This window comes from Diplotaxodon limnothrissa, linkage group LG9 (assembly GCF_057381915.1).
Source record: "Diplotaxodon limnothrissa isolate DT_005_m linkage group LG9, D_limnothrissa_male_GT1.1, whole genome shotgun sequence".
Lineage (NCBI taxonomy): Eukaryota > Metazoa > Chordata > Actinopteri > Cichliformes > Cichlidae > Diplotaxodon > Diplotaxodon limnothrissa.
In genome coordinates this window covers 32405052-32432858 of record NC_140604.1, presented here as the reverse complement: position 1 = coordinate 32432858, position 27807 = coordinate 32405052, and the positions used below count along the sequence as shown (strand labels likewise).

Sequence of the window (27807 nt, the reverse complement as noted above, 5' to 3'; positions counted from 1 at the left end):
TTTTAACACATGATGATTGATGTAAATTAATGTTTTTCTTCATGACTTTCAGACAATGTCGGGAAAATGCAGCTGGGATATTGTCTCGAGGTGGAAATCATGCGCCTGAGATGTGTTCATATTTAGGCGAGGGGTGATGGAGGACGCCTACAGTTACCTGCAGGATCCTAACATGTATGGATAAAGGAGCTGGAGGGTTAAAGAGTACATCATGTCTTTTCCAACATCAAACTCAAGGTGCTGCAGAGTCGCTGAGATTTGTTTCTGAGGCGACTTTCATTTTGTCATCGTTTTCCCAGATCTCACAGGATTTATGCATCCAGCTGCATGTTGCATGGTTAGAGGGGTCTAAACCTTCTCCTTCACCCAATAAAACACAGACTCCAGCCGTGTGGGGTGAGCCAGGAACAACGGCTTGTATCTGCCTACTTAACTCTTTCATCATTTGCCAATCAACAACCTAAATGTCTCAGGAAGTTAAGTCTGCTCACGTGGACGTAGTGTTTTCAGAAACATTTGATCACTCACCACAGATTGAAGACTGAACAGAACCAACTTTAAGGGTTTTCTTTACTTGGATGATTGAGCATGAATCAAGTTGGCTATTTGCTAACATCCAAATATTTGAGACAATATGGTGCTAGAAATAATTCTGCTGCCGCCCCCTGTGTGAAAACCAGCCGTGCAGGTGATCAACTCAACACTGGCACCTGTGAAAAAACCTGAACAAGCTCAGAGAGACGAGATGGAGGTAACGACTAAGAAAGCAAAGACTGATCTAAGAAGATGATTCAGGTGAGGGAGCAGATGCTTGTTCGTACAGGATGTGTCCTGCAGCTGCTGAGGAGGAGCACAGGGAGACAAACAGCAGAGGAATAACTGCCTACATGCATCAACCTTGATGTTCTACCCAAGTTTATTAGATCCATGCTGCAGAGTGCTGTTACCTATAAAGCAGGAGTACTGTCTGTTTGGTCTACAGGCACAGAGCTGAAAGAACTCTTATCTGGGCGACTTCTTCACACTTTTACTTTTACATGTATTTGTTTTGATCTGAAACACTGGAAACAAAGAGTTAAGCCTGAATCCTGCTCTCCAGTTTGGTACTCGGGTGATTTTTAGTTTAAGGTTCATAAAGTCTCACCTCTGTCCGGTGAGTGAAGAGCAGCTGAAGAGTTGGAGAGCTGTTTGTTGATTGGCTGATCAGATGGTGGAGACAGGAAGTCAACCGCTGAAGTAACACAAAAACAAAAAAGCGAATCATTTAAACGGACGCACACACCACAGCGACTTAAACAGCTGCTGCTCGGTGTAAAACTGTCCAGTGAACGTCCGATCCCAGCACAAACACCCCTCACACGACAAACACAAATCTGCCGGCTCACGCAGAAAATAAACCCACTGATCGATGAGCCGTGCAGGGCGCTGAATGAATTAACCTTGGTGATGTAAGACAGAAACGAAACAGCAGCAGAGACGCACACACACACGAGGAAGTGCTTCATCATGAAATGGAGGATGATGATAGCGAAGCAGCGACTGCAGAGCCATAAAGCTGTGAGGTGAACGTTTCAGAGACGAGAGACGCGACCGGACAAAAGCAGGACTTAAAAACTCCGTTTGTGACCAAAGACTTGATCTGCTCTCTGGGATTTTCTGGGATAGCGATTAGATTTTAGGAGTAAAGGATTATTTTCTTTCCAAATAATCCAAGTTTGCATGATTTTTTTATTCACTTTTATCTTTAGGAGAGTGTGTTGTTAACCTGTTTAACATAAAACATTTATTTTAGCGAGCTACTATAAGTAAGTAACAAAAATAATAAAATATTTACTGTCAGTAAGTTCATTCATAATCTTCAAAAAACGATTTAAAAACATGTTTTACCTCACAGTCACTCAGACGTCATGTCACAGTTTTTGTTTTATTTTTTTCATATTCCTAAAATATTTGTTAAGTTTAGTCTTTGTTGCCTCATTAGTTTAACCAATTATCTTGTTTTACTGTTTCTTCTAGTTAATTATACCCTAAAATATCTTGTAATTGTTTTAACTAAATGCTACAAATGTTTCAATTAATGTAATTAACTTAAATACATTTACTTTGATCTGATGAATTCAGAGAAAATATTTATTGATAAACAGAAAGCAATGAGCCACAGTTATCGTTTATATTTGTGTCTTTTTCCAGCTTAGTGTTGTTACGATTTAAAATGATTAAATAAAGCTGATTTTTAGGATTTTTATGTACACATTGCACTCTGTGCACTCCGAGTCGGCACTCTGTGTTTTTGAGGGTCGAAGCGTCATTCAGCGTTACGACTGAATTGAAATATTGAATTGACGTAGAAGCGCGGAGGGTCTTTACTGCATGCTTACACATCACAGCAGATAACAGTCAGGAGGATATTTTCTGGGCCAAAGGAAGTGTCCCGAATGTAGATAATAAATAGAATCAGTATCAGGATAATATTAATAATCAAGGCAGGTGTTTCTGTCTCTGTCCTTCCAGGAAAGGAGCAGATAAGAGGGACTTGAACGAAGAGGAGACTCGAAGGGACACAACAAAACGGTCTGTTGGTTCTTAAAGAAGATAGTCGTAATAATAATGTGTTATTGTTGGGGTATAAAACTGTGGCCCGATTCAAAGTCATCCTTTCTGTGAAGCAGACCAATGGTAATCTTTTTAAGTGACAAATATTTCTCCTGTACTTCTTTGATTGAAACAGTGTCCTGACTGCAGTTTTAAACTCTGATTCGTTTACTCTGTTTCTCCTGAAATTACTACCAAACAACACAGGAAGTGCACCAGCAGGTCAGGCCGAGTGCAAAACACCATGGAGGTTATTTGAGTCGGTGATATGGGACAGTAATGATCGCATGGCGTCTGTGTGTGAGAGCGTGTGAGGTCTAATAAGTTTCACAGATAGCTGGAGGGTGAAGTCTGCTATGATTTATGGTGTGTGTGTGTGTGTGTGTGTGTGTGTGTGTGTGTGTGTGTGTGTGTGTAGTAACAGGGTGTTTCATAGACAAAATTCCCTGCTGAGAAAAATACGTATGCATCGCTAAACAAGGCCTTGGGCCAGGAAGACAGGAAGTGGAGCAGCCCTTTGTTGTGGGGGTGGGAGAGCATGTGTGTTGCATACGCACTTATGTGTGGTGGGGCTTTCAAACCAGATGCTCATTAGACAGTAAGAGGAGATATGACGGCACTGTTGATGAAGATGGGTGGAGAACACCGGCAGCTGACACAAATAACACACACTGAGTGGGTCGGAGGTCACGCATTTGATTGGTTTTAACTCTTTCTGATCAGCGCTGTCACCACTGTGTGAAGGTCAAAGCTCCTGTAAACGTTAAAAAACATTTAGAGCTCTACAGAGATTTTTGTTTTTTGAGTAAAGATTTCACACATTACGTTTTTGGGAACATTTTTAGCTTTAAAATGTCTGTAAAAACCTTTGAAAAGTTAAAGCACAATGTTGTCCTTTGATGAGCAGATTCAGCAGTGGAGGCTGTTGTATGGCCAGATAATAAATGATAATGTAGTTACCTGTACATGTAGTAAATATAACCATACATTACACACCTAAACTCTATGCATGTTGAGCTTTAATAAAAAGCTTCTTTCGTTATCACCTTTTTTAAATTGAATATATTGACTTGTTTCTTTCAGCTTTTCTTTATGCTTCTGCATAGATTCTCCTTTTCTGTGCCACATGTGGCACTGAAATATGACTCCCTTTGGAGTGACTCTCTATGGAGTCAGTCCCAACAGACTCCCATGTTAACATTTACAACTTTTACTCAGAAAATAAATGTGTTTACAGCCTGCTTAAAAAACGCTGCCTCTGGATAGTTTCCTACTTCATAACAGCAACAGATATTTTTACAATTTACTTATTAGAATTGTTTTAAGGACAAAGTTAGGCTTGTGCTGCTTTGACTGAAAGTTGGATGGCGAGGAAGGCGAATGCAGCTGCAGCTGTCTGCCAGGCTTCACCTCAGTTAACTGGAGTAACTCATGTGGACCAATAATATTGATTACTGTGCAGTTAATTGTACTAACACATTGTCTGTGCTCCAGTTTTGGTGAATGAAAGTCTAATAACTCATTATTAGCTATCTGTGTCTGTATGAATGCAGGCTGGTAACAAAGCCAGCTATTGTTAGCTGATAGCGTAGTACTCCACCCTCTCATATAAGCACGGCCACTCTAGCTAAAAAAACCAAAAAACACATGATGGCTGACAAAACTCACGTCCACTGAGGTGTGCCAACATACTGCACATGCTGCTACATTTACTGCAGAGGAAACCTGTGCAAACTTTTTTGCTGCAACTTTGTTTACAAATATTCAGATTTATATTCCAATTTATCGCTGGTGGAGCGCGTTTTATTAGGTCCTCTAAGAACAGTCGTGACAAAAATCAGTGCAAACATTTTTAAAAGGATTGAAATATAATACACACGACTATCACACACTTCAGGATGACGCTACAGCTACGAACATGCAAACAGAGGATCGACTGCAGGTGGCGGTGGGTGGGTGTGGCACACATAGTCATGTGGTCTGTACCGTTACGGGACTGGCTGGCACTGGAAGCAGCAGGAAGCTCATTGGGCTGAGCGGAGCCAATGGCATGGCAGGGTGGGGTCTTAGGGTTACCTGGGCAGCAGGTGAAGCAGAGCGGAGAAAGCAAAGCATTACATACTCACACACACACACACACACACACACACCTGTTTCAGGGACACATGACAGGCATACAAACAGAAAACAACAACCAAGCTCGGTGCACACACACACGCTGGGTTAAAGTGAAAGAGGCATCAAAATCTGTTCAAAAACATTGTAAAGGCAAACGAGCCAACAAGAGGGAGAGTGAAACACAAAACTGTGACGCGAATATGTGCAAAAGAAGTGTCACTGCCCTCTCAGGGAAGATCTAAGATCCTGTTCTCATCATGTGGAGGTTCAAGCAACATCTGCTGTAAGAGAACTGTTTAAACTACCATGTTCAGCATGTAGGCAGATCTACAGGTTCTGAACAATGACACTGGACATTATTGTAGTTTTGATTCTTTACACCACCACAGAGGATTTGAAATCAAACAGTGAACATGTGTTATTAGAGTATTGGATTCACACAGTCTCCCATTTTCAGTAACTTAACTGACTGACAACCAGCTGGCCGGCTGAGGCCTGGTTCCTCATTATTTTATGACAAATTCAGCAGATAAAAGAAGTGGAGTGTGCCGGTAGCTGTTCACTGAAACTGTCACTGTGACATCCAAAGACACGTCAGTGCAAGTGAAGGAGTGTCATTAGGCTGACAGGCCAAAATAAACTCTCTCCGATCAGGCACAACATTATGACTTGTATAATATTGTGTCCAGCTGTTTGCTACAGAAACAGCAAACAGATACAATGTGTTGTGTACTCTGACACCTTTCTACCAGGAATGACCTTTTTTGCAATTTCAGCTATAACAGCTGATCTGTTGGATCGGAGCAGAGCCGGCCTTTGTTCTTCATGTGACCCTGTCGCTGGTTCATCACTGTTCCCTTCTTGGACCACTTGATGCGCTGTTAGCAGTGTTAGCAGTGCTACGATGAACAGATAATCTTCACTATGGCACTAACAGGTGTCATGATGAAGAAACAATCAGAGTGATTCCCTTCATATGACCGTGGTCATGACTATTAAGACTGATCGGTGTATAAAAGACAAAAAAACCTTTCATAGTGGCCAAATCAATAATCTGGTTCATTCTCAAAAACAAGGAAGACACTGGTGAGCTCAGGGACATCAAAAGGCCTGAAGACAACTAAAGTGGACGATTACAGAGTTCATTACTTGCTTAAGAAAACATCTAACAACAACATCTAACCAATCAAGAACATTCTAAGAGAACATAGGTTACATTATGTAAAAGAGAGTTTATAAAAAGATGCAAACCATTTGAAAACAAGAAGAAAACATCTAAAAGAGTTCTGAAAGAAAGTCTTTGAAATGAAGATTAACCAGGACCAGGACGACTGGAAGAGGCAAGCAGCTCATCATCTGAAGCATAACACATCACCTGTCAAACATGGTGCAGGTAATGTTTTGACATGTGTATGTGTGGCTGCCAGTGGAAGTGGGTCACTAGTATTTATTGATGATGTGACTGCTGATAGAAGCAGCGGGACCAGTTGTGAAGCGTACAGGGTTAGACTCTCCTCAGGCAAATGCTGCACAACTGATCAGAGCTCCACAAGGCCCCGTGGGATTAAAGATGAACGCCTGCATTTCAATCACATGTCGGCTGTGTGATTTAAACTCCACTGTGGTGGTGTACAGACGCAACATTAAAAAGGAAAGTGCCATTGTCCAAAAACGCATACACAGATATACTGCTGGGTCCCTTTGAATGCTCCTGTATTAACATCACCCGGTGCCAGTTCGGATCAATAACCGTAATCTCAGTGCTTATTTTTAAATTATTCCCCCAAGTCTTGGCAACAAGAGGAGAAATAATCCTTTGAAAATGGACACACATAAAAGAAATCCTAATATTTTTTTTCACATGGTTGTGTATCTGCTGTGATCCCGGTTGGGTAAATATCTGCAGCAGCTGCTATCACGGCCTGAACACCTTGTTCGAATAAAGTAGCAGCTCATTTTGGAGCTCGGGACCAGAGGAAAATACGCAGCACACAAACACACACACAAAAACACACACTTTGCGTCTTTGGGTGAGTGTCTGTCCTTTAATCGAGCTGTAAGATGAGCTGGTGCCGTTTCTGCTGCAGTGAGCGTTCTGCCGGGCCCCACAGATCCCAGAGCAGCGCCTCTTCCCCAGTCAGCCGGGCCGGAGCCAGAGGAGCTGCCTGGTGGACCCGATCCCGGCTCAGCTGGTGGGTACTGTGAATAATTGATGGCGTTATGAATGCACCACAGCATAGAGCCAGGCTCGGGCCGACAAGAAGACAGAAAACATCTCAGAAAAGAGTGACGGTGAAGAAAAGAGATAAAATACGAGTGATGGAAGTTGGCTCAGTGAACAGCCCTGTGTCGCACTTTGTTTATGTGTGTGGCCTTGTTGCGTTCAAGGTCTTCTGAGAATTAGTCCTGCATCCCAGCTCGGAAATAAAACACACAAACATAAAAATAAACCGGCACCTGTAGCACGTTTAAACAGCAGTTTACAGGTACAGCTTGACCCCGTCTGATCAGGCTGAAGCTTTATGAACTCACTCCGAGTCTCTCTAAAGCCTGAAGGGGTCTGGAGACAAAGCGTTCCTGCATTGCAGCCTCCCCACCCTTTTCCTCCACTGCCCCGCTGTGTTTTCTCCTTCTCTATATCCTCACTTCACCTGCTCTTTGTCCTCTGCTTTTACGTCTCCACCCTTTATTCCCACAGCTACCCCCCCGTCTCCTCCTGACCTCCAGACCTCCTCCTCCTGAAACATCTCTCCACTTCTCCATCACTACCAACCCCCCCGAGTTCTAGAAATCAAACCCACCCTCCAATGACATCATCATCATTTCTGTTGGTACTCACCCTCCACTCCATCAGGCGGTCCTCCCCATGTCCACCGTTTAGGCCTGTTATCCAGGTGCTCCCGGGCTTCTCCTCCACCTCCACCTCCTCCTCCTCGTCTTTCAGGGCCCCCGGCTCTTCGGCGTACCATGGCCTCCAGCCTCTCCTGCTCGTTACGTTCAGAAACAGGGAAGAAGAGAGATTCTCTTACCGAGCCATCGCTACGGCGACGGATGCCGGGCGATGCACTCGGAGATGGCTGCGCCATGGTTACCGCATGCAGCAGCAGCGGCAGCGGCCTCGCCCCTCTTCGCGCTCGTCTGTTTGCTGTCTGCTGGTGGTCACCAGCCCTCGCTCGCCCGTCTGCCACTCAGTGATACAGCAGCTCTGTTCGCTCTCTCTCCTCCGTCTGCCGCTCCCTCTCTCCCTCTCCCCCACCTCGCAGTTCAATTCACTCCTCCTTCTCTCTCTTCCTCTCTCCCTCTCTCTCTCTATGTCGATCACCCACTCCCTCTCTAATGACTGAGTCTGTTTCTGAAGCACTTTAGTCAGACGGGAGGAAGCAAAATGCAGCCCGTCACCACCCCCCACCACATGCATACACATGCATGAACACACGTTTACACAGGGGACCATGCCTGCACACACACACAGATGGTGGGTGGATCGGAGATTGATACTGGTTGCATTTCTTTTATCCTTTTGCCTTCCTCTACCTTTGCCTCTGGACTGCATGCATGCTGCAGTGTGACAATAACCATTCCTAGAAAATAAAAACACACACTCGGCATTGGGGAGTGACTGGCAGACACAGATTAGTAAACCATGACTGGGTACAATTATTAATCTTACATCATGCTCACAGTTTGAGGAAAACAATAAAAATCTTTCATGGATTTGGGCCTGTATGAACTCAGAGACATTTCTGTTGAATATTAAAGGAATGTTATGGCGAGACAGCTGTTATTCCTAATGATTGACATTCTTAATGTCTTCATGCTGGAGTCACGGTGAGGTCCTTGTTCTATTATCTGTGGGAAGGATTTTGCTCCAGATCACAGAGTGAGAGCCCATTCAGCACAATTTTAACTTATCACACATTGACACATCAAAAATAAAATACTATAAATTGTTACATGCAACCTAATTCTGTTTTGCAACATTATCCTTGAGCAAGAGCTACTGGGAAAACAGACAAAGACCCTGGATGCAAACCTCCTGCCCTCTGCTGTTGTTACTATAGAGGACCTCGCTCCTTTGTTCCAGAGCATCATTATTACTTAGTGAATGTCTGATTGCCCTATTGTGCTTACAGCTGTAGATGCACTGTATGCACATGCAGAGTATTTCACATGCAAAATACATACAAATGCGAATGTGAAAATATTTCTCCCTAAAACACCTTGTGGCCTCAAGTGACGCCTCAAAAATCCAACCATTCAGGTGGACGTTCAGCCAAGAAAAGACTTCATAAAATTTGGATTCTTGCATTATAAAAACGCACCAACAGCAGATTTTTTAAATAAACCACACAGTTAAAATAAAAACACCCCGTCAGCATCTGCAACGCCCAGATCTGAGATGCACGGGACAAATCCAAACTACTCTGCACTGCATGCAAACGTGACATGTTGACATTTCCAAAGTTCACCTCACTCGACAACAGCTCGAGGCTGGTTCTTATTTTATCGGCACTTCTCGCTCTTTGTTAGCCGGCATCCCAGCCACAAAAAAAGACAAAGTTTGTTGGCTCTGTCATTTGAAAAAGAGATATATTGACAATTATTTTGAGATGTTCAATATAAGAGCGTTGAAGGTCAGTTCAGAGGTCGAGCAAAGTGCAGCGTTTATTTAAGCTGACAGGTTCACTAGAAAAGTCAAAGAGCACAAGACAGAGCTGGGCAAAGGGCTTTATGTGCAGACAAGCAGGTGCAGTTAATACGCACAGGTAAAGGTAATCAGGGCGAACGGACAATAATGAAGGAGGAAGTAATACCAATGGAAGACATCCAAGAAAGCCAACCTTCAAAGTAAAACAGGAAATAAACAAAAGACCGCTAACACTAGAGACACAAAACTACGGCCACAAAAAGAAATAACAAAATAGTTGCCTGGCGCAAAAACTCAATAAACAAAAACCAGAACAACTAAAGCTCTGCATTACAAACAGACCTACAAACCTCAATAACACAACACCAGGAAATAAGTCAGAAAAGCATAGATCCCACGTCGAAGCACACGTGAGACCTCAGAAAGGCAGAATTCAAATATATATAAAACACATTTATATAAATCTAAATGTTTTAAGGGGCAAAATAAGGAGTCAATTACCTGAAAAGTAAAATCCAGGGAATAAATTCATGGAACCAAAATTAAAGTCCTCACTGGTGTATTAGAAACACTTAATTAGGGTTCATTTTTAGATTCATGACTTTGTCGGGTTTCCTAATGTCATTAAGTGACGGACACTTATTTCTATTTTGACATTCATATTTGATGAATATAAACATGTCATAGGATGCCAAATAAAGGCGCCAGGCACCTTAAAGAAATCAGACACATTTGTGAATCTAAAATGAGCTGTTATTATATTCAGATATATTAAAGCAGTAAATTGAAGCCTTTTAAGATTAAAGAATATTTCAGGTTCAGGTATATTTGTAAAGGCCCCTTTGTTTTATTTTGATATTTGCTGTTTTTCATATTTAAACTGTTTATTTGTTAAAAATAAATAAATGTTAAATGTTTGCAAATTTGTTGGGTTGTCCGATTGTCCTTCTTTAGAAAACAGACTTTTATTTGAAACTATTTATATTTATGTAAAAATGTAAGACCAGAAGAGAAGCATTTTCCATTTAGTGATGTTCTCATTGCCTTACGAGGTAAATATTATCATCCCTGCATTTATTTTTATGTGTATTTTTTATTTGTTTATTCATATTATACCTGTTTGTACACTGAGCTGTTTCTGTGTTTGTTGCAGAGGGTAAAAAGTGAGCCGTCTGCTTTTTATGTGGCTCAGCTTTCTGGTCATACTGGATTTCCAATCATCGACCATTAAGGTGGCCCATGCAGAGTAACTGCCCAGCACAGAGCTGAAACACTGCTTCAGTGTACTGTCTGTATATGGAATGGGTGGAAATGCCCCACCTCAGCACTATGGGGGTGGGGTGAAGGTGTATGCACAGTCACGCACATAACTGCAGGAGGAGGGAGAGGCTGCGGGGGAGGGGGAGTCAGGATTTAAAGGGAGACAGCAGAATGTGATGAAGGTGAGGGAGGGAGTGAAGATGTGGAAAGAGAGTGGAAGATCAAAGATAGAGAGGAGGGCTGGGATGGATGAGCAGCCTGCAGGTCCCCTCATAACTGACTCCTGATGAGTACTTTTACTAGAGTGCAATTTGCTTTATTTATCAGCGGCAGAGCTGATTGAGATGATTTACAAGGCAAACGTGGCAGAGTTAGTCATAATGGACTCGTTTACCTCTGCAGTGCTGAATGTGAAGTGAGCCTGTCTGATGAGATGAAAGGATTCAACACAAACCGTTCATGAGACAAATAAAACAAAGAGTCGAGTGCTGCAGGTGAGCTGTCAACAAGACACGGTCAGTAATTAATAACACTACTCAAAGTAATAGTATTTAGACAAAAATGAACCAGGTTCAGTTTTTATCTCCAAAATAACCTCAGACTAATATTAAATCCATTCTGCATATTTTATTCTTGGGCTTTATTAGAGTAGCTTTGCATGATTCTCAGTTCAAAATAATCTGGTTTTATGTTATACTGAGCCTTTGTGCAGCCCCTCAGTTTATCCTCTGTCTGAAACGATCCACTTTAGCTGCTCCCACTATGAAAACGCTACGTCCACATGAACAGAATCAGCTTTTTGGGATTGTTGGCTGCCTCTCATAAACAGAAGGTTTGACCATATTACCCTCCTCTGCTTTGGTTTCTGGGAGGTGCTGCTTCACACCACACAGAGTGAAGCAGGTCCCGGCGACATACTCAAACGGGGAGGCATGATCAAATGATGGAGGTCAGCCGTGACAACACACACATCTAACATGGTGGAAAACTCCCGAGCAGCGTGCACATGACATCACATGAGAAACCTCAATGTACACACACACATTAAATTTGATTTGTACAAGGCCAATTAATAAATCTGAGGCGTTATAAAGAGTTAACTGCAGAGACAAACACTAAAATAATAAGTCTGCAAAAAAAAAGGATTTAAAATCCTTTTTTAAGGATTCTATTATCTCTAGTTTTAAAACCACTAAACTCCAATGCAGAGCTGGAATAACTGAAATTCATCAACAGACGATAAAAAAACAACTATTCCGATGACTACTCATTAAAACGTTATTGCTTCTAAAAGGTGAGAGACTTTAAAACTTCTTTTGGGATAGGAAACATTTTAAACTCCAGGTGATTCTGACTGGTATCTTCTCCTCGTTTTATTCCTGGTTTATAGATTCACCTAAAAAGCACAAGAGCCCCGGTTCGATCCTGGGAGGAGACAAATCCCTGTGGGGTTTGTGTCAGGAAGGGCGTGAAACCTCAGCCAAATCGAACATACGAGGCTACCCGCTGTTGTGACTCCTTGTGAATAAAGGAGCCATTGAAAGCAGTTTTTATTTTTGTTTCATAGACAAAACTATTTATTGACTGGTTCAGAAAGGCCCGCAGTAGCCTCTAACACGAGCCTCGTGGAACCAAAGCTCAGTTGCACACTGCACCACAGAACATGGAGGAACTTATCTGCTTTAAATACTGACAAATGATTAGTTAGCTAATGGATTTATGGAGCTGCAAAGGATTACTGTTATATTTTTATAATGGATTCATTGTTTTTCATCTATCAGTGCTAAACGATGATCAAAAACCTTTTTAAATGTGGTTTATGGGTCCTGGTGAGGTCTCTCCTTCCTGGTACAATCAATATAAATTTAAAAAATGCATCCCGCACTGTGACTACAAGCTATTTCGTTTTAAGTACTTTGCTTTGTTTTAGTTTGGATCCTGTATTAACTCTCTCGTCACGTGAAGCACTTCGATCCTGCAGCTTTGCTCTCCGGTTCAAAGGTGAAATATGTGCTTGTCACAGCATCGACTGTCTGTTCCAGTAAACGACACACGATACGCTGGAGGTGATGTCATCGTCCCGTGAGCCCAGCTGATCATTATATCATTAAGTTATGCATATGAGGCGGAAGACACGAGGTGGAGGAGGAGGTGGAGGCTGTTAGCAGTCAAAGAGAGCCTCCACATCAATAGAGATAATAATCCCCCTCCTCCTCCTCTTCTTCTCTCTCCTCTCTGTGCACCACCTGTTAACCCTTTGTGTGCTGGTTAGCTTTCCAAACAACCACCAGAAATGTATGCTCTCGATACGAAACAGCCGATCATTAATTCAGCAGTGTAATAACATGAGTCAGTGGTTTTAGGCAGAGTGATGCCCACTCATGACTCACGCAGAGTGAGATGAGGTGTTTCACTGCTTCTGAAGAAGAAGTAAAAACAGAAAGAGCTCGTCTCAGCAGCTCAGCAGGATCCCACACCACAGCTACATCATCATATCTGCTGCACATCCGTCTGTGAATCTGAGTCATTTCACAGGATTATGATCTAAAGAAATAGTCCAGTAAAGGAGACAATTACTGCCTTTGTCTGCAGTGTAGTAGGAATGGTCATATAAGAGATCGCAGAAATGCTGAATGGCTTATGGATCATTTTTTAATATATACTTTTCCCTTGTTGTTACCAGCGCCTGCTAAGCTGTAATGTGCTACTACTGCTAGAAGGTGGCAGTAATGTGCCTCTGAGCCGTTTGCCAGCTTTTATTAAGCAGCACAAAGAAAAATTGCTTCGACTGAGAACTTCTAACAAAGAAGAGCTCTCCTCTTCCACACAGAGGCCAGGATGAGTGGGGCTCTGTGGAGCTGTAGAAACAATGCAAACTTTGCAGCGTAAACATTTTTCTTTTGGAAAATTTAATCCGGTTTTTAATAACAGTTGCTCAATAAATAGTTCCAATTTTTGATTTTAATGAAACAACTCTGTAAGTGCTCCACATGTCACTGCTTGATTTCAGGCTAAGTCAGCCTCACTGTAAGAGAGCTGTCTTTTTCAGCGTGATGCGGTATATGTGACACATTTAGCTCCAGTCACTGTATTTATTCTTACAAACGCCCCCAGCTGAAGTGCAGACAATTTCTGTACAGTGGGATTAACAGGAACTGGAATTCCTCCCTTGTAGCGACACTGGTCCCACTACCTACCAGGTCTCAGGCCAGTAAAGTGTGTGGCCTGATGAGATCAGATGCTTCTGTACAAACAAGACAAACATGCAAAGCCAAAGTTGACTACAGCCCTCAAAAAGTCTTGTGTGGAACATCTTTAAAAAAGTGAGCGAGAATGACGTCCAGTGTGTTTAGAGAGGTTTGAGTCGGTGGTGGAAAGACACAATCTAACAAGCCCAGTTAATTGATGAAAATGTAACTATAATTTTACTTGAAATGTTCATTCTTGTATTATAGGAGTGTTTTTCTCCACATGTGCTAAAAATGTGGTAGAATAAGCTGTGGGACAGGGAAGCGCCCACAGCCAACTGAGGATATAAAAACAGGGCCAGTATTGTGACAATATGATGTAGTGTGATAATTACAGAGGACATGAACTAGAAAGAAATGAACTAAACAATCTTCAGTCCATTACTGATCTCTACTTCAGGCGAATCAGTTTGAAACATGAGTTGATGTTGGCGTAAGTTTAATTCAATGAAGACGCCTCTGAGGGCTCAGCGTACGAGGTCAGAAGACGGCCTCCAGAGAAAGATGTAAAAAATCAGCTGTGCTGCAGAATGGAGATGCCCAAGAAGATAATCATGAAACGCAGAGTGGCCGGACTAAAATCACAGAAGAGAGCTCTTCATACAAGAAGTAAGAATTTTAATTTTGACTTTCAGGTCACGCAGTGGCCGCAAAATATTGGAACTTCAATCACAGTTCAGCTGAACCTGAATATTAATGCATCGCTCATCTACACATAACACCACAGATGACTGCTTTCTGTTATATCTTATTATATCTCATGTCCTGGTTTGTTTTTGGTTGCTGATTTTTTCTGGCAATAAGGTGAGGAGAGGATTTCAAAATCCCAAACCTGGGGATGGTGCCCTGCTCAGGAAAACAATAATGTCCAGTAACTTTAAGTCTGCAGACAACCAGCCAGCTAAACTTTTCATGTTTCAGCTGAATGCACACAATTGGTCTGCTGGCAGAAAGTCTTTAGAGCTTCTGCATTAATTACTCAGGACTTTCCTAAGCTCTGGTTCAGCCTGACAACACAGCTGGAAACACACTGACTCGATTATGGATCGACACGGTTAATAATTCAGTGTTGGAGAGCAGCGAGCTCACAGACAGAAAAGGGAAAAGAGTGATCAGTGGTGGGAAACAGAGAAAGCCTGTCTTTCCAGGCTTTCTCTGATCCTGTGATCAGGTTTCTGAAGAGGGGAGATGAAGGAGGAGACAGTCTGAGGGGAGCACAGCTCAGATTTTATTTCACTGAGAAGCATAAAGTCTGTGTGACCTGGGCTGGATGATAATCCAGTTTTATTGTGCTGACCTTCTTGATGATTGATTACATTATTGTCTCGATGCTGTCTAAATTAATGATTTCATACTAATGACCTTTTAAAAACTTACAAAAGAGTATTCTTCTAGCTTAAAGCTGCCAATATCAGATACACGCTGTGTGGCTAAGGTACAGCTAACTGGCTAACTACCCTCATGATAATAGGTATTACTGTAGAAATTAAATGTTAGTTATATATGTTTGTTTGTTCTAGAAGATTTATCGATGGATAAAATTATCTGACACTACAAAGAATTTAGCATCATATTGAAGTAATTAGGCAAGCTAGCCAGCTAGCATTCCTACTGAGGTATGAGGGCTTTGCTTGCTAGTTCATACTTCGCAAGTTCATTTGAGAGTCTGAACCTCCAAGGTGGGAGGACACAGTTAGTATTTCCCCTCAAATACATTTTTAACCCTTAATTTCATTTACTGGCCTGTGCATATGATATGCATAATAACAGATTTCTTTACAAAACAGATTATTAAAAAATATATATTTTAAGCATAAATAAAACACTGAAATAAACCAAAGATCACCCCACAGAGAAGACCTAAGTGAATCATACCCTGCATTTAATGTCTACCGAGTAGGGAAAAGGATGTGCCTGGAGTCAGGCAGTCGGAGCTCATGTTACCTGCCGAGAGCACCCGGCTCCCACAGATCATTTTTAAAACTGCTGCTAGCTGGCGAGGCAAGAGGCTGGTTGTTAAACTAGCGGGGTGGACATCTCCAAAAACGCCAGACCTTTTGTACAAATAGACAATAGCTTGATAAATCACATATTTGAGGTTAACCACAACTACATTCTCGACTAAAAACATCTTAAAGGTTTATTTTGTGTCACAGAAACATTAATATATTCAAAATGTAAGAGTTTGGCCCTACTTTTGTTTTCCGTTCCAAATGCATGCAGGTGAAGCATCCTTGATGGGTGGAGCAGGAACACAGTGGACTTTTAACTGGAGCTGTACTTGTATGTTTCACAAGTATGCATGTTGAGAAACAGCCATGAAATGCTAGCAAGCACGTTACAGCAGTTTTTAGCTAACCTGGTTGTTAGTTGGCAACCAGGTACCAGACCAGCCCCAAGGGGTTTGAATGAATTAGCTGTGCGTATCCCCTTTAGCTCACTAGTACTGTTTGCAGTTTAGCTGTGTTAGCAGTTTTTTAAAGACTGCACAAAGTCAGATTTTTCTCCCAACCACACTATTCGCCCATGAATTGACTCGCCTCTTATGTTAACTGTATTTTTCCTTGACAGTCTGCAATGCAAACAAATGACCTGAAACCCAAAGCAGCAGAGAGCTAGCGAAGCTCATCTTTCTTTCCCAATAACCCTGTCATTAGTTAAACCCTATCTGAAGCCACATATGCTTCAGAGCCTTGGTGGGTCTCTACTCTTCTCATGTTATCTGAAAGCACAGTTATGGTCCGTTCCATTTGAAATTCAAAGACAGAATTTTTTGAATTCCTAGTCTGAATTTTAAAGTCAGAGCAGGTCACCAGCCCCCACCTAACAATGAAGACAGTGGTAGAAAGCTTTATTTGTAAGTGGCTTAAAAAGCCAAATGTGGAGAACAGACCAGACCCTGTGCAGGAACGTGCAGAAGCTTTGATTTTAAGCACAAAAACCAAGCCTCACGCTGTTTAGCTAGTGAATTCTACCTTTCTAAAGAGCAAAGCAAATCCAGTTTTTTTGACTTTACCACTGGAACTCACTTATCTTGGGATGACATCGTTCTAACATCGGGCTTCCCAGTTAAATGGAACGACGCATTAGTGTGTTGTGACCTCTGACCTTTTCCGCCTCTTGCTGTTTTCGTCTCTTCTCCACGGCCGCCACCTTGCGCTGCTGCTCCTTCCTCCTCTGCTCCTCCATCTTCCTCCCTCTCTCCTCTGCGCAGCGTTCCAGTTGCTGTTGAACGCGACGCTCTTTATCCTGCAGCTCCTCCGACAGCTCTGCGCACACACCGGGGTATTCGTTATTTACTTATTTAGAAACTCAACTTCTACTGTTTCCTCCACAACATTTTAAGGGAAATAATGCACTTCTTGATCCACTATACAGCACACTGCGTATCACAGGAAAGCCTCCAACAATCTGTGTGCGTTTGCCAGTGACAGATGAAGCAGACAGACCACACTCAGCTACACCAGCTGGACAATCGCTCATACCTCGAATTTTCTCTCCGTCGTTGCTTTGCTCTTTTGCTAAATGCAGCTGGGAGCCTGTAAAAGGAAAAATTAAGTGATTAGTTTGGCCGCCTGCAGGTTCTACATATGTTTGATATCTTTCATGTTTTATCATGTTGCTTTAGCTCCACCCCTACATGTAATCACATTCACTTTGTTTGGAATTTTAACCACACAAAAACACAATCTGAAAAACAGTTAAGACAAACACGGGAATGACTCAAAAATAATACTAACGTTAGTTTGCATCTATCTATGTTTCAGTGTCTAACCGGACGCTGACTCTGGATGGCATTTCCTTAGACTTCCAATAAGATTATGAAGAATCATCAGTCATTTTTTGACCAGGATATGTCCTTCAACAAACACATATTAAATAAATAAGTGTACAGAAGCTTGTTGTCAAAATTTCAGGTTGCTATCTTAAAAATTTCACTCAGTAACTCTTATCTTCAGGTTATTTTCCCAAGTTGAGTTATCTTCTTAGAAGTTTTTGTTAGTAAGCAGAAATCCTGAAATAATAACCCAAAATTTTGACTTCTGAGGGGCAAAAGAACCTTTTTGTTTTATTCCAGGGGCAGAAACAAGCTTCCACGAATATGACTGTGTCATTAACTTTTGTTTAATCTCTCTTGCAGGTTTTTGTTTTGCAAAGTCATTCACTTCCTGTGCTTGATTTTTATCAAAACAGAGTTCTTCCTTCCTGCAGTCACCAAGTGCTGCTCATAGGGGATGCTGTGATTGTGCAGTTTGTTTTCAGCTCACTAAATAAAGCCCCTGGAGATGACTGTTGTTTTGAAGTGGCGCTCTATAAATAGAACTGTCACCTTCTTCTTTATTAAAATACTGGGAGTATGTAAAAGGCTATGATGAGATTACACATTTACCTGGAGGGCTCCTGTGATTGGATGGTGATCGAGAAGGAGATGCGTGCCTGTTGGCGAGCAGTGTTGGCGCAGGAGGAGGGACCAGCGCTGTGTTTTGGGAGAGAAGAGTCAGACATGATTCACACTTGGCCGAGAAGCAAAATAAAGCTAAAAATGTAAAGCCAGAGCGGCAAACGTGACCACTCTGTCAATATGGAAGAGCAGGGATTAAGAAAGCTATCAGTCACAGGGCGTCCAGATGCAATACATTTTCTGTCAGTCACTGCTTCGCCTCTGGGGGTCAGATGTCAGAGCAAGACCCCTGAGTGTAACCTCCGGCCTTCTTCCTGCTCCTTTTTTTCCCTCTTAATCTGTCAAACTGACAGCCTGAAAGCAGCCAAAGGGCAACTATCCACCGTGCTCTGTGCATTCAATGGTTTTTTTTAAAAAAAACAAACAGTGGTCTTAACATACAGGCATTAGATATGCAAATACATGCAAACATGAGCCAAAAGTCCCCTCTCCCACACTCTGTCTCCAGTGTACATTACATCACATGCAGAAATCTGCTGTTTGTTTAAGAGGATGATCGAGGACTGTGGATGGTTAAAGAGCTGACAGCCCATAAAGAGGGATGGGTGGAATCAATATAATGTAGGATAGCAAACATAATCAGTTAGAATATTTATGCTGGCCTATCATAAAATATACTTCCCAAGACGTCATTTGATGTGTATCACTCACGTAGACCTCTATATATGAAATGCAACAACATATTTGTACAACGCAACATGCAAAACCATGCCTAAACATAAGAAACATTACACATGGAAAATTTATTTCCAGATGCACATATCTAAAGTAATTCTTCAGTATATGCGGATGTAACGCATGACTCTTTAAAGGTCTTTAAATGAAAATGCAGCGTGAATCAGTCCTATCCAGGTTAATGGTTGTGGGTTAATGTTTGTCCATGGGCGTTTCTGAGCGTAGGAAGATTACCCAGCCAATAATACACATTTAATATAAGATTCATAAATAGGAGCATATATTTTTCTCACCTGTCATGTCAGCTGGACCTGGAGCCACCTGGGTCATCGAGTGTTTTCCAGTAGAGGGCCGTGACAAGAGCCAGAAAGACGTTAAACCCGCGGTACCCCACACAGGAGAGCGCCGGTCCGACACAGTGACTCAGGAGAAGTCTAGGAGGATGCTAGGAGTATGGAGGCACAGGGAGGGGAGGGGAGCAAGAGTGGATTTCTATTCGATGCTATAAAACGTAATCTTCATGTCAGTCCTCGTATATACTTCTCTCAGATAAACCAGAACCGATACCGCCAATGTAGCCATATTTAAAGCTTCAAATACAAGGGTAGCTTCAACGAAACGTCGGGACTACTTCATAAAATAAAAATAAAAACATTGGAATGAAAGAAAAAGATTAAACATTGCTCTTTGTGATATTATAAAAGTATCTAACGTGTAGTAAAAAAAATAATATTACATTTTCCAGCTTTTTAGTTTATAACGGAAACACGAACCTGTGACCGCTTTACATTTGGCTAATTTACATATTAATGCGCCCACTCGCGCTGTTATGCGTCGCTTAGCAACCAGGTAGCGCCTGTCGCTTGCCCAGAACTATAAAAGCAGCTTGGCGGAAGAATAAATCACTGTAAAGCAGCTTTACAACATGTTTATGTCACTTACTTTCATTTTTGTAACTTTTCAGATTAAATCCGTTTGTGGTCACAAAAGGACACATTCTTCCTCACGTGGCAGTAAAACTAGCTGAAATTGGCTCGTGACAGGCCGCACGTGCCGGCCCCAGCGATGCAGTTACGTCATAGATAATAGCAAACCGTGAGGATGGCTGCTGTAAATGTGGGTCAGTGCTGCTGTTTTCAGATCAAAACACACACACGCTTACTGAGTCGCCTCAGATGGCAGCGCTATAAATAACAACAATGAGGTTTTTAAATAAATCACAAAGAAAAAATTAACGTGTGGACCACAGCCTCTCAGATACAGATGTTTTTGTGTGATAATTGCAGAAATCCAACGAACTAAACCAGCCGATGTCTTAAAAACGGTCAAAATCCGCTTCGGTGTGCATTCAAATTATATCATATTACATAAACCCAATAATGTGGTAAAATGGACCTTTATGAAAAACCTGCAGGACATAAGACACAAACACACAGAGTATAAATGCAGTATAAACAGATACCAAAGGTTCTGATCTAATTAGGTATTGTTTTTGCAAGCGCTGTGCCAGAAAAAGCCTGCATTACTGAGCTTCTTTCCTTGGTCTTTGTTCTCCCCAACGTAAACATTTAAGAGTAGAAATAATATGAAATAAGAACTTAAATAAGGGACAGAAGGACTGGTCAACTTTAAATAAAACCATTTGGAGACAAAGAGCAGGCACACTGTGAGCCTGAGGCTGAAGGATTCACCACAGCAGGTCGTCACTTCCTGCACAGCCTCTCCACACTGTAAGGACAAAAATACCAGCTTTTGTTCCCTGCAACCCTGAATGTTCTCAGCTTAAAGTGCCCAAGAGCACAAGGTCAGTTTATCTGTCCTGCTGCCACCATCAGACCGGCACAGGAAGTGCGTTAGGCGCCCAAAAACCACGATGCCAGGTCAGTGGAGTTAAGATCTTTATTGGAAACCCAGCCTTCAAACATCATAGTACATTTTAATTTTTTATTAATTCAGTTACAACAGCAACAGGCCCCACGTCGGCTAGAGCAGTGGTTCCCAAACTGAGGTGCTGGGCCTCCTCGGGGACTGCGAGGAGGGGAAATAGATATAATATGCTGCAGATATAAATCACTGATTTTTCTAGAGGTTCTATGCGATGATAAATGGCTGTGCTGTGAGGTTTTACTGGTTTAACTGGTGGGGATGTCTGCAAGGGGAACGTTTGGGAACCGCTGGTCTAGCGACCGGAATTGCGAGCAGCAAAGAGTTCAAAGAGAGGACAAAGAAACAACAACAGAAAGACAAATGAGGGAAGTAAACAGAAGAATACATCTGAGTCTTCTTTTGATTTTAGGGGAGCAGGATTGCCTTCATTCAGCCTGGGTTTAAACTAAAAATACGAGCTTATGTGAGCAGGCAGGGCGTAAAGGAAAGGGAGCAAAAAGCCACCGTGGAGGTCAACGCATTCTTTCTGCAATCAACAAACAACGATAAACGATCAAGGAGGAAAAACACAAACTAGTTAATGTTTTTATTGGCGAATCCAGAGATTCTGTACTCGTTTGTAAATTCCACAGTGTGAAATGAATATAAATACATTTTTAAAAGATGACATGCACTAGGTGTGAGATATTTTGCAGTCATGAGACAATGAGTGTGTTTTCTGCGCAGCTGTGTGTAAAATTAAGGAGGAAACAAAAAATCAAAACTGAGATGGCAGATTTGCCTTTTTCTGTTGCAGCTGGAAGCAAAGGGTAAAAATCTAGAAATGCTCCAGATGTTCACCTTACACGTATGATGCAGTCGATCAGCTCAGATTCTCCACAAAGGTGGGGAAAGCAAACTGTCGGCGTCATCATCATCTTCATAATCATCCTCCTCAGTGGTCTCCGTCTGATAACTGAGACAGTCTCTAAAGCAGCGTCTTGTCTAATAAATCAAAGTACTGATGGTGATCTCCCCCGTGTGAAATGCACTTAAAGTTCTCCAAACAACAAAGATGTCTACTGATGATAAACAAGCTGGATTAAACATACTGTATATTAATAAACTGTATTGGACTGGCATAGGCTGATCTTAATAAAAATAATTATTTTCGGTGCGCTGTGTTCGGCTCGAAAGATCCCAATCGGAGCATCTCTAACAAAATCCCACCTTCTCCCTCCAGTGGCAGGATTTTAGATCTGCAAAGAGGAAGAGGAAACATTTGAGTTTGTTCTGCACAATCTGATCCCAGCGTGCACGCAGTTTAGTTATCCACCATATTTGGACCAAACAAACTACTTCTACAGTTTATATCATGTTGGGGGTTAAAGTGCAACCAAAGATGGTGAGGATCATCAAATATCTAGAAAATCTCTCAAATGCATTAATCTAAAACACATGTGAAAAAAAGCCAATATAAGGCTGTTAGAAGGTGCAAGACTCCAAAGTCACTTAAAAACAAGTTTACGCCCAGGCTCGCTCAGCTAAACTGTCTCGTCAGAACCATCCTCACATCTCCTCTTTTTTTTTTTATTGTTTTAAATCAGAAATGAACTTAAATACGACCAATTATGATTTATAAGCTTTTTGTCTATAAAATGCAATAAAATGTGACCACCACAACTTTTTTGATGACACAAGCTCCAAGACCAAACTTGTATAAGAGCAAGCAAAGCTCCACTGTGTCTCAGAAAATAAGGTCACTGATGGAGATTTAGAACTAAAAGAAGAAAGTAAAATTATGCTGCTAGTTCTTTATGTTTAATTCAAGGTGTTGTACTGGCTTCAAGACTACTTTTGGGATTATAATTCACTCCTGTGAAGAATTAAATTCAGGTACTTAGAATATATAAAAAAAATATTGTTCAATTACGCCAACTTACATCATCAATGTCCTCATCGTCATCTGCAATGTCATCGAACTGAATCTCATCGTCGTCTCCAGGTCCAAATGTGTCTGTCTCGTTGATTTTGGCTGCAGATGAAACAGAAAATGCATCAGAAACATCTCACGAGTACTCACGCCGACCCCAGAGTGAATCTAATCACGCCACAGGGTCGGACTGTGCAGTTATAGATGCTCTGAATGATCACCATCAGGGAGCAGTTTGGAAATGAGACTGTCACCACTTCTCCACCTTGCACGTGATTTATTAGTGGAGAAACCTTGAACTTTTATTTTGAAAGTTCATGCATGGCTAACCGGGTAGCCCTAACGCTTCCTCTATTGTTTTCCTGCAGTTGGTTGGGTCATCACCACGGTGCTGCTACTTTGCTCAGTCCCAAAATTCAGTATGTTTGTGATGTGCAATGAGGCCCTCTGCTGATCAAAACCTGCAACTATTTTCCACCTTGGATTTGCAGGAAAACAGAATCCTACTTCACCTACAGGTCTGACACAATAATGTTTGTGGAAGTTCATGGAAGTAAAACAGACACCAGACAACCAGCTGCAGTAACATTAACACAGCAAGTTTTTAAAAAACCGCCTCGTTAATGTGACACGTGCAGCGTAACTCACCGTGCTCTGGCAGCTCTCCGTACGCTTTCAAACTGCGAGCCTCGTCTGCGTTGTACTTAAGGATGACGTCAGCTTTGTTGTCCTGGAACAGAAGTTGGGGTTGAAGTTTGTGTTACTGATCACAGTAACTTAAGATTTTTTAACTAAGCCCCCCTACAGAGCCCCGTAGGTAGGACTCTCCATGTAAACACAACTGTGAGCAGTTTTCTGTTATTTGTGGCCATCATAAACATCAACATCTCTACTGATAAAACACAAATAAGTTTAGGAAAAGTAATTCAGGCTGTTAAAGCTTCACGGTGCCCTCTCAGTGACTGACAACAGTATTAGTGGTCTGATCTGAAGCCTGTGTGAGCCACCAACACACCTGATAATCCCTCAGCCCGACCAGGATGATGTCCGACGTGTTAATCCAGACCTGGAGGAAAACAAAACAAAGCAGGGATGAGTGGCACAGGGTCACGCTGCACTTTGTGACCCGCACACACGCTGACGGCGGCTGCCTGAGAAAATGCTGACGCGGCGTCACACCACAGAGTTTCCTCTGTGTGTGATGGTGGGAGAAGGCGACAGAAGGTGCTCGGGTCATTCCTACCTTTTTCCGGAGTTTTCCTCTGATGTGGCAAAGCCGCTTGGTTCCATCGAAGCACATCGCCTCCAGACGTCCGTTCCCCAACATTTTAATCACCTGAGCGTATTCTGAGACACAAGAGAGCAAAGGAAGCTTAAATCAACCCGTGATATACTCGCCTGTAATAAAGGGCTCGTACACTGTTCAGAATAGGAGGAATAAACCATTATGAATCTATTTCAGCTGCCTTGGTGCAAATGAAAGTGACAGATGCACTGGATGAGACAACAAGACAACCCCCACAAAGGGATGGCAGGTGGTGCCCACAGACTGCTCGCTCTTCCTCTCTTCTGACTGATTTTTCTCTAGTTTTGCTTTTAGTTAGTGTCCCGGCTACTGATGGTTGCCCGTGCAGTCCAGATCCTTCAGGATCTCCATGCCTGCGGTTACAGGAAAGTTTGCAGAGTCTCCCAGCAGAGTGCCAAGATTTGGAGTGGACACCAGCAGGAGCAGAGCTAGACAAAGCTGTAGATAACAGCAGGAACAGTATGTGCTGCTTTGCAGGTCACTCCTGTGCATGTTTCTGAACAAACTGTTCACACTGAGCACATGCGACAGACGTGAGAGTCTGAAGCCTGAAACACACTCCAGAATGACTGCAATCCTATCCTGGTGCTTTGGGTTCTTCCTGGTACAGAACAGTTCTTGAATGATGAAGGCAGAACTGACCCACACCTTCATCAGAACCTCTGAAGTGTTCTGTACCCATGCTTCCAAATAGCACCAGACTGTCCAGGAGGTCCCTGATTCTCTGATCCAGGTCTGGCAGGATCAGTGACACATGCACCGAGGCTGTAGGGAGTGGATCCAGCCATAAATATTTGTGAATGGCATAATGACACAAGATAGATCATCCAGTGATTGCAATGTTTAACTTTAAATTTTAATTTGTTTTTAAACCTGCTCCTCAGAAGGTTGTTACATCCGGATTTGAGCAGTGAATTTTTGAGCAGCTCCAGCTGGATCCTGACACTTCTAAGCTGAAGATCCAGTAAAGCCGGTAAACCCCTCAGTCATCCAGCGCTCTAAACATCACTGCTCTTAAATCCTTTCCTTCTGATAAAAGGGAGTTTTTCCTTCCCACTGTCACCAAATGTTTGTTTATAGTAGGTCATGTAAAAGTTGGGGTTTCTTTCTAATGCTGTGGGGTCTTTACCTTAAAGCGCCTTGACGCAACTGTTGGTGTGAATTGGTGCTATACAAACAAAATTAAATTGATATGAGTTAAATGACACCTGCAGGCTGGGGAGCTGGTGTGTTTTGACTGTCTGCTCATCAACTACAGCTGATATTTTAAATCCTCACAGCTTAACGAGACATTTTTTAAGCAAATATTTGATTTACCATCAAATAATTGTCACATATGCAAGCACAGGACTGAAAACTTCAAGCATTTTTTTGTTTGGATAAAACTGATTAGATTAGACTGAAAGATTACATTTCAATCTTAGAGATTTAAGTAGTTCTAACATGAACGATGAGCTATGACACTCGTTTACAATTCTTAAAACTGTGCCCAACTTACAATTGGGATTTTTTTTCCTCCTTAAATTTATTTTTGTCTTTTTGTATTCATCCTGTTACTTTCTAAACGTTTAGATGATATTCAGGTTTCGCCAAAGCATTTAAAAATTTTTATATCATGTCTTCATTTTGATTTCAAGTTATTGAGATCATTTTTTTATTTGCAGATGCTAAAAAAAAAAAAAAAAAAAAAAAAAGGAAAAAGAGAGAGAGACATAATATAGTGAAACATAGCTCTGTGTAACTGTGTTTTACAGCTGATACAGTAAACTAACACTAGAACAAACTTTTATTATTACTATTTAAATAACTTTTCTTCTTCATACACTGACCACTACACTTTTAGTATTTGATGTGTTTATTTTAGGGAGGCACTTTTTATTCTGTTTTATTGAATTTAACGAGCTCACTCTACAGACCCAACTTATCCAATAATATGCAGCTTTTTAAACAGCACTTTGTTTCATTCATTTAAAAGGTTTAATTATTTTTTTTACATTTATTACATTTTATTTTGTATTTTACTCATCACTCTCCTTTGTGTAACTCAATTTTATTTTCCCATAATAAGAAGAAACACTGTATTTTAACTGAGACATACTTTAAAACCTTAATAGTTCACTCTTCATCCCACTCACATCAAACACACTAAATTACTGTTTGTTAAGGACATGCAGTGACACTTAATCCTAGACCTTATGAATAAGTTTATACTTCGTCCTACTCCTTTTTGAACACGTAAATGCGTCAGTGCTATAATGTTGTCAGTGTTTTGTTTACCTGACAATTTTCTGTAAGGCGCTCCTTTCTGTGAACAGCATTATATTGTGCAAGCAATACTTGCATACTTGCTTAGCTCGGAGGTGAAGGCAACTCTTCTAACCCACAAACAGAATAAACTGAACCCACACTCACCCTGTCCATCCTCCTTGAACACCAGCTCCCTCTTCTCAGACTCATTTTCGTTCTTTCCACGTCGCCGATTTTTACCTCCTTTACCTGTAAACAGAAACAAGCAGAAATACATTAGTGGTTTGTGTCAATTTCACTGTTTTGTTTTTTTAAACGTACATATAAATAATTTTGGCGCCATAAACAATCAACCAACAATTAAATGGAAAAACACCAATACTAAGATTTCATCAGGTTGGCTTGAGTGGAGTTAAATTTAATCAAGCTTAAGGCAGCTTTTTGTTTAGCAACGGAACAAAAATGACTAGAAACACCAGAAACTTCTGCTAAACAAGACAACACTGACACCTTGTTTTAAGTACGTGTGAATGGTTCAATTTCAGTTATCCAAACTGGCGTTTTATCGTGGTACACAGCAGAGATGGCATTAATTTCAACGCCTGTGTGAGCTTCTCTCTGAAAGGGGAACCGGACAGAAAGAGGAGCTAACCTTTATGTTAAGGGTCGTAACATCGTCCAAACGCTACAATACCATCTGAAGAATAGTTTAGAACCCAGTATAAAGACACTCTGGTGTTTTAAAGGGCTGCATATTGGTGGAAATTGGAGGCGGATATTACGGGCCGGCCCGGGTGGGGTAACTAGGTAGAAGCTAGCTGGTTAGCTGTAATAGTTAGCAGCGGACTACACCAGTAATCAGGTTAGCTCAATCGTTAACGGAGAAGGAGAACTTTATTAGATTTCTCCTAAATTCACAGTTACCCCGCATAGAACCAAACAGAGAGGGTAAACATCACGTATACCACGCTAACGGTCGTGTAAACGAGGCTCCGCGGGGCTAACTAGCAGCAGCCGGTCGGTGTCACGTTTTAGCTGCGTGTGTCCGCGGCGGGCTCCGACACAATCAACTGAAACTCGTCGCTAACGGATGGCTTCCCGCTAGCCTTACCTTTATTTTTGGGCATATTCTTTCACGCCTCGGTCACGGTAGTTCCGCTCGGTAGAAATGACCAGCTGTTAAACAATAACTGTTCACGAGAAGTGAGCGAATGCAGAGAAAGCACAGATCTGACGAGATGCTAGCTACTCAGCGTCGAATCACTCATCAGAAGTGCGCATGCGCAGACCAGGATATTCAAAACCTCAGTACTTTATTGGAACAGGGCATTGTTACAGAGACAAAGCGCTTCTTTCAGTAAAGAAGCAACAGTGACGAAATTCACCTCTAATAAATGTAAAAGTACCGTTGTAGTAGTAATTCTTATTGCTTATGTTCAATTTTTACATTAT

General features: G+C 41.8%; 2 protein-coding genes across 2 annotated transcripts in view; both read right to left on the bottom strand.

Annotated features, from left to right (window-relative positions):
- The window catches only part of map7d2b (MAP7 domain containing 2b), a 29771-nt gene extending 10438 nt beyond the window's left edge, over positions 1-19333 (bottom strand). Inside the window, exons 1-7 of the mRNA XM_085363029.1 lie at positions 19297-19333; positions 18257-18343; positions 17352-17405; positions 16975-17135; positions 7550-7694; positions 4579-4668; positions 1145-1231 (exon numbers count right to left, since the gene is read on the bottom strand). Coding sequence (XP_085219155.1) covers positions 1145-1231; positions 4579-4668; positions 7550-7694; positions 16975-17135; positions 17352-17405; positions 18257-18343; positions 19297-19333 — 661 coding nt within the window. The remainder of the gene's footprint in view (positions 1-1144; positions 1232-4578; positions 4669-7549; positions 7695-16974; positions 17136-17351; positions 17406-18256; positions 18344-19296) is intronic.
- A 1535-nt stretch (positions 19334-20868) lies between these two features.
- Positions 20869-27614, bottom strand: eif1axb (eukaryotic translation initiation factor 1A X-linked b). The gene is made up of 7 exons (XM_085363064.1): positions 27467-27614; positions 26521-26604; positions 24046-24149; positions 23818-23868; positions 23451-23532; positions 22813-22904; positions 20869-22128 (listed from the first exon to the last, which is right to left on the bottom strand). Exons 1-7 carry the CDS (start codon positions 27480-27482, stop codon positions 22123-22125), a joined length of 435 nt encoding a protein of 144 aa, XP_085219190.1. The 5' UTR covers positions 27483-27614; the 3' UTR covers positions 20869-22122.
- Between the last annotated feature and the right edge of the window lie 193 nt (positions 27615-27807).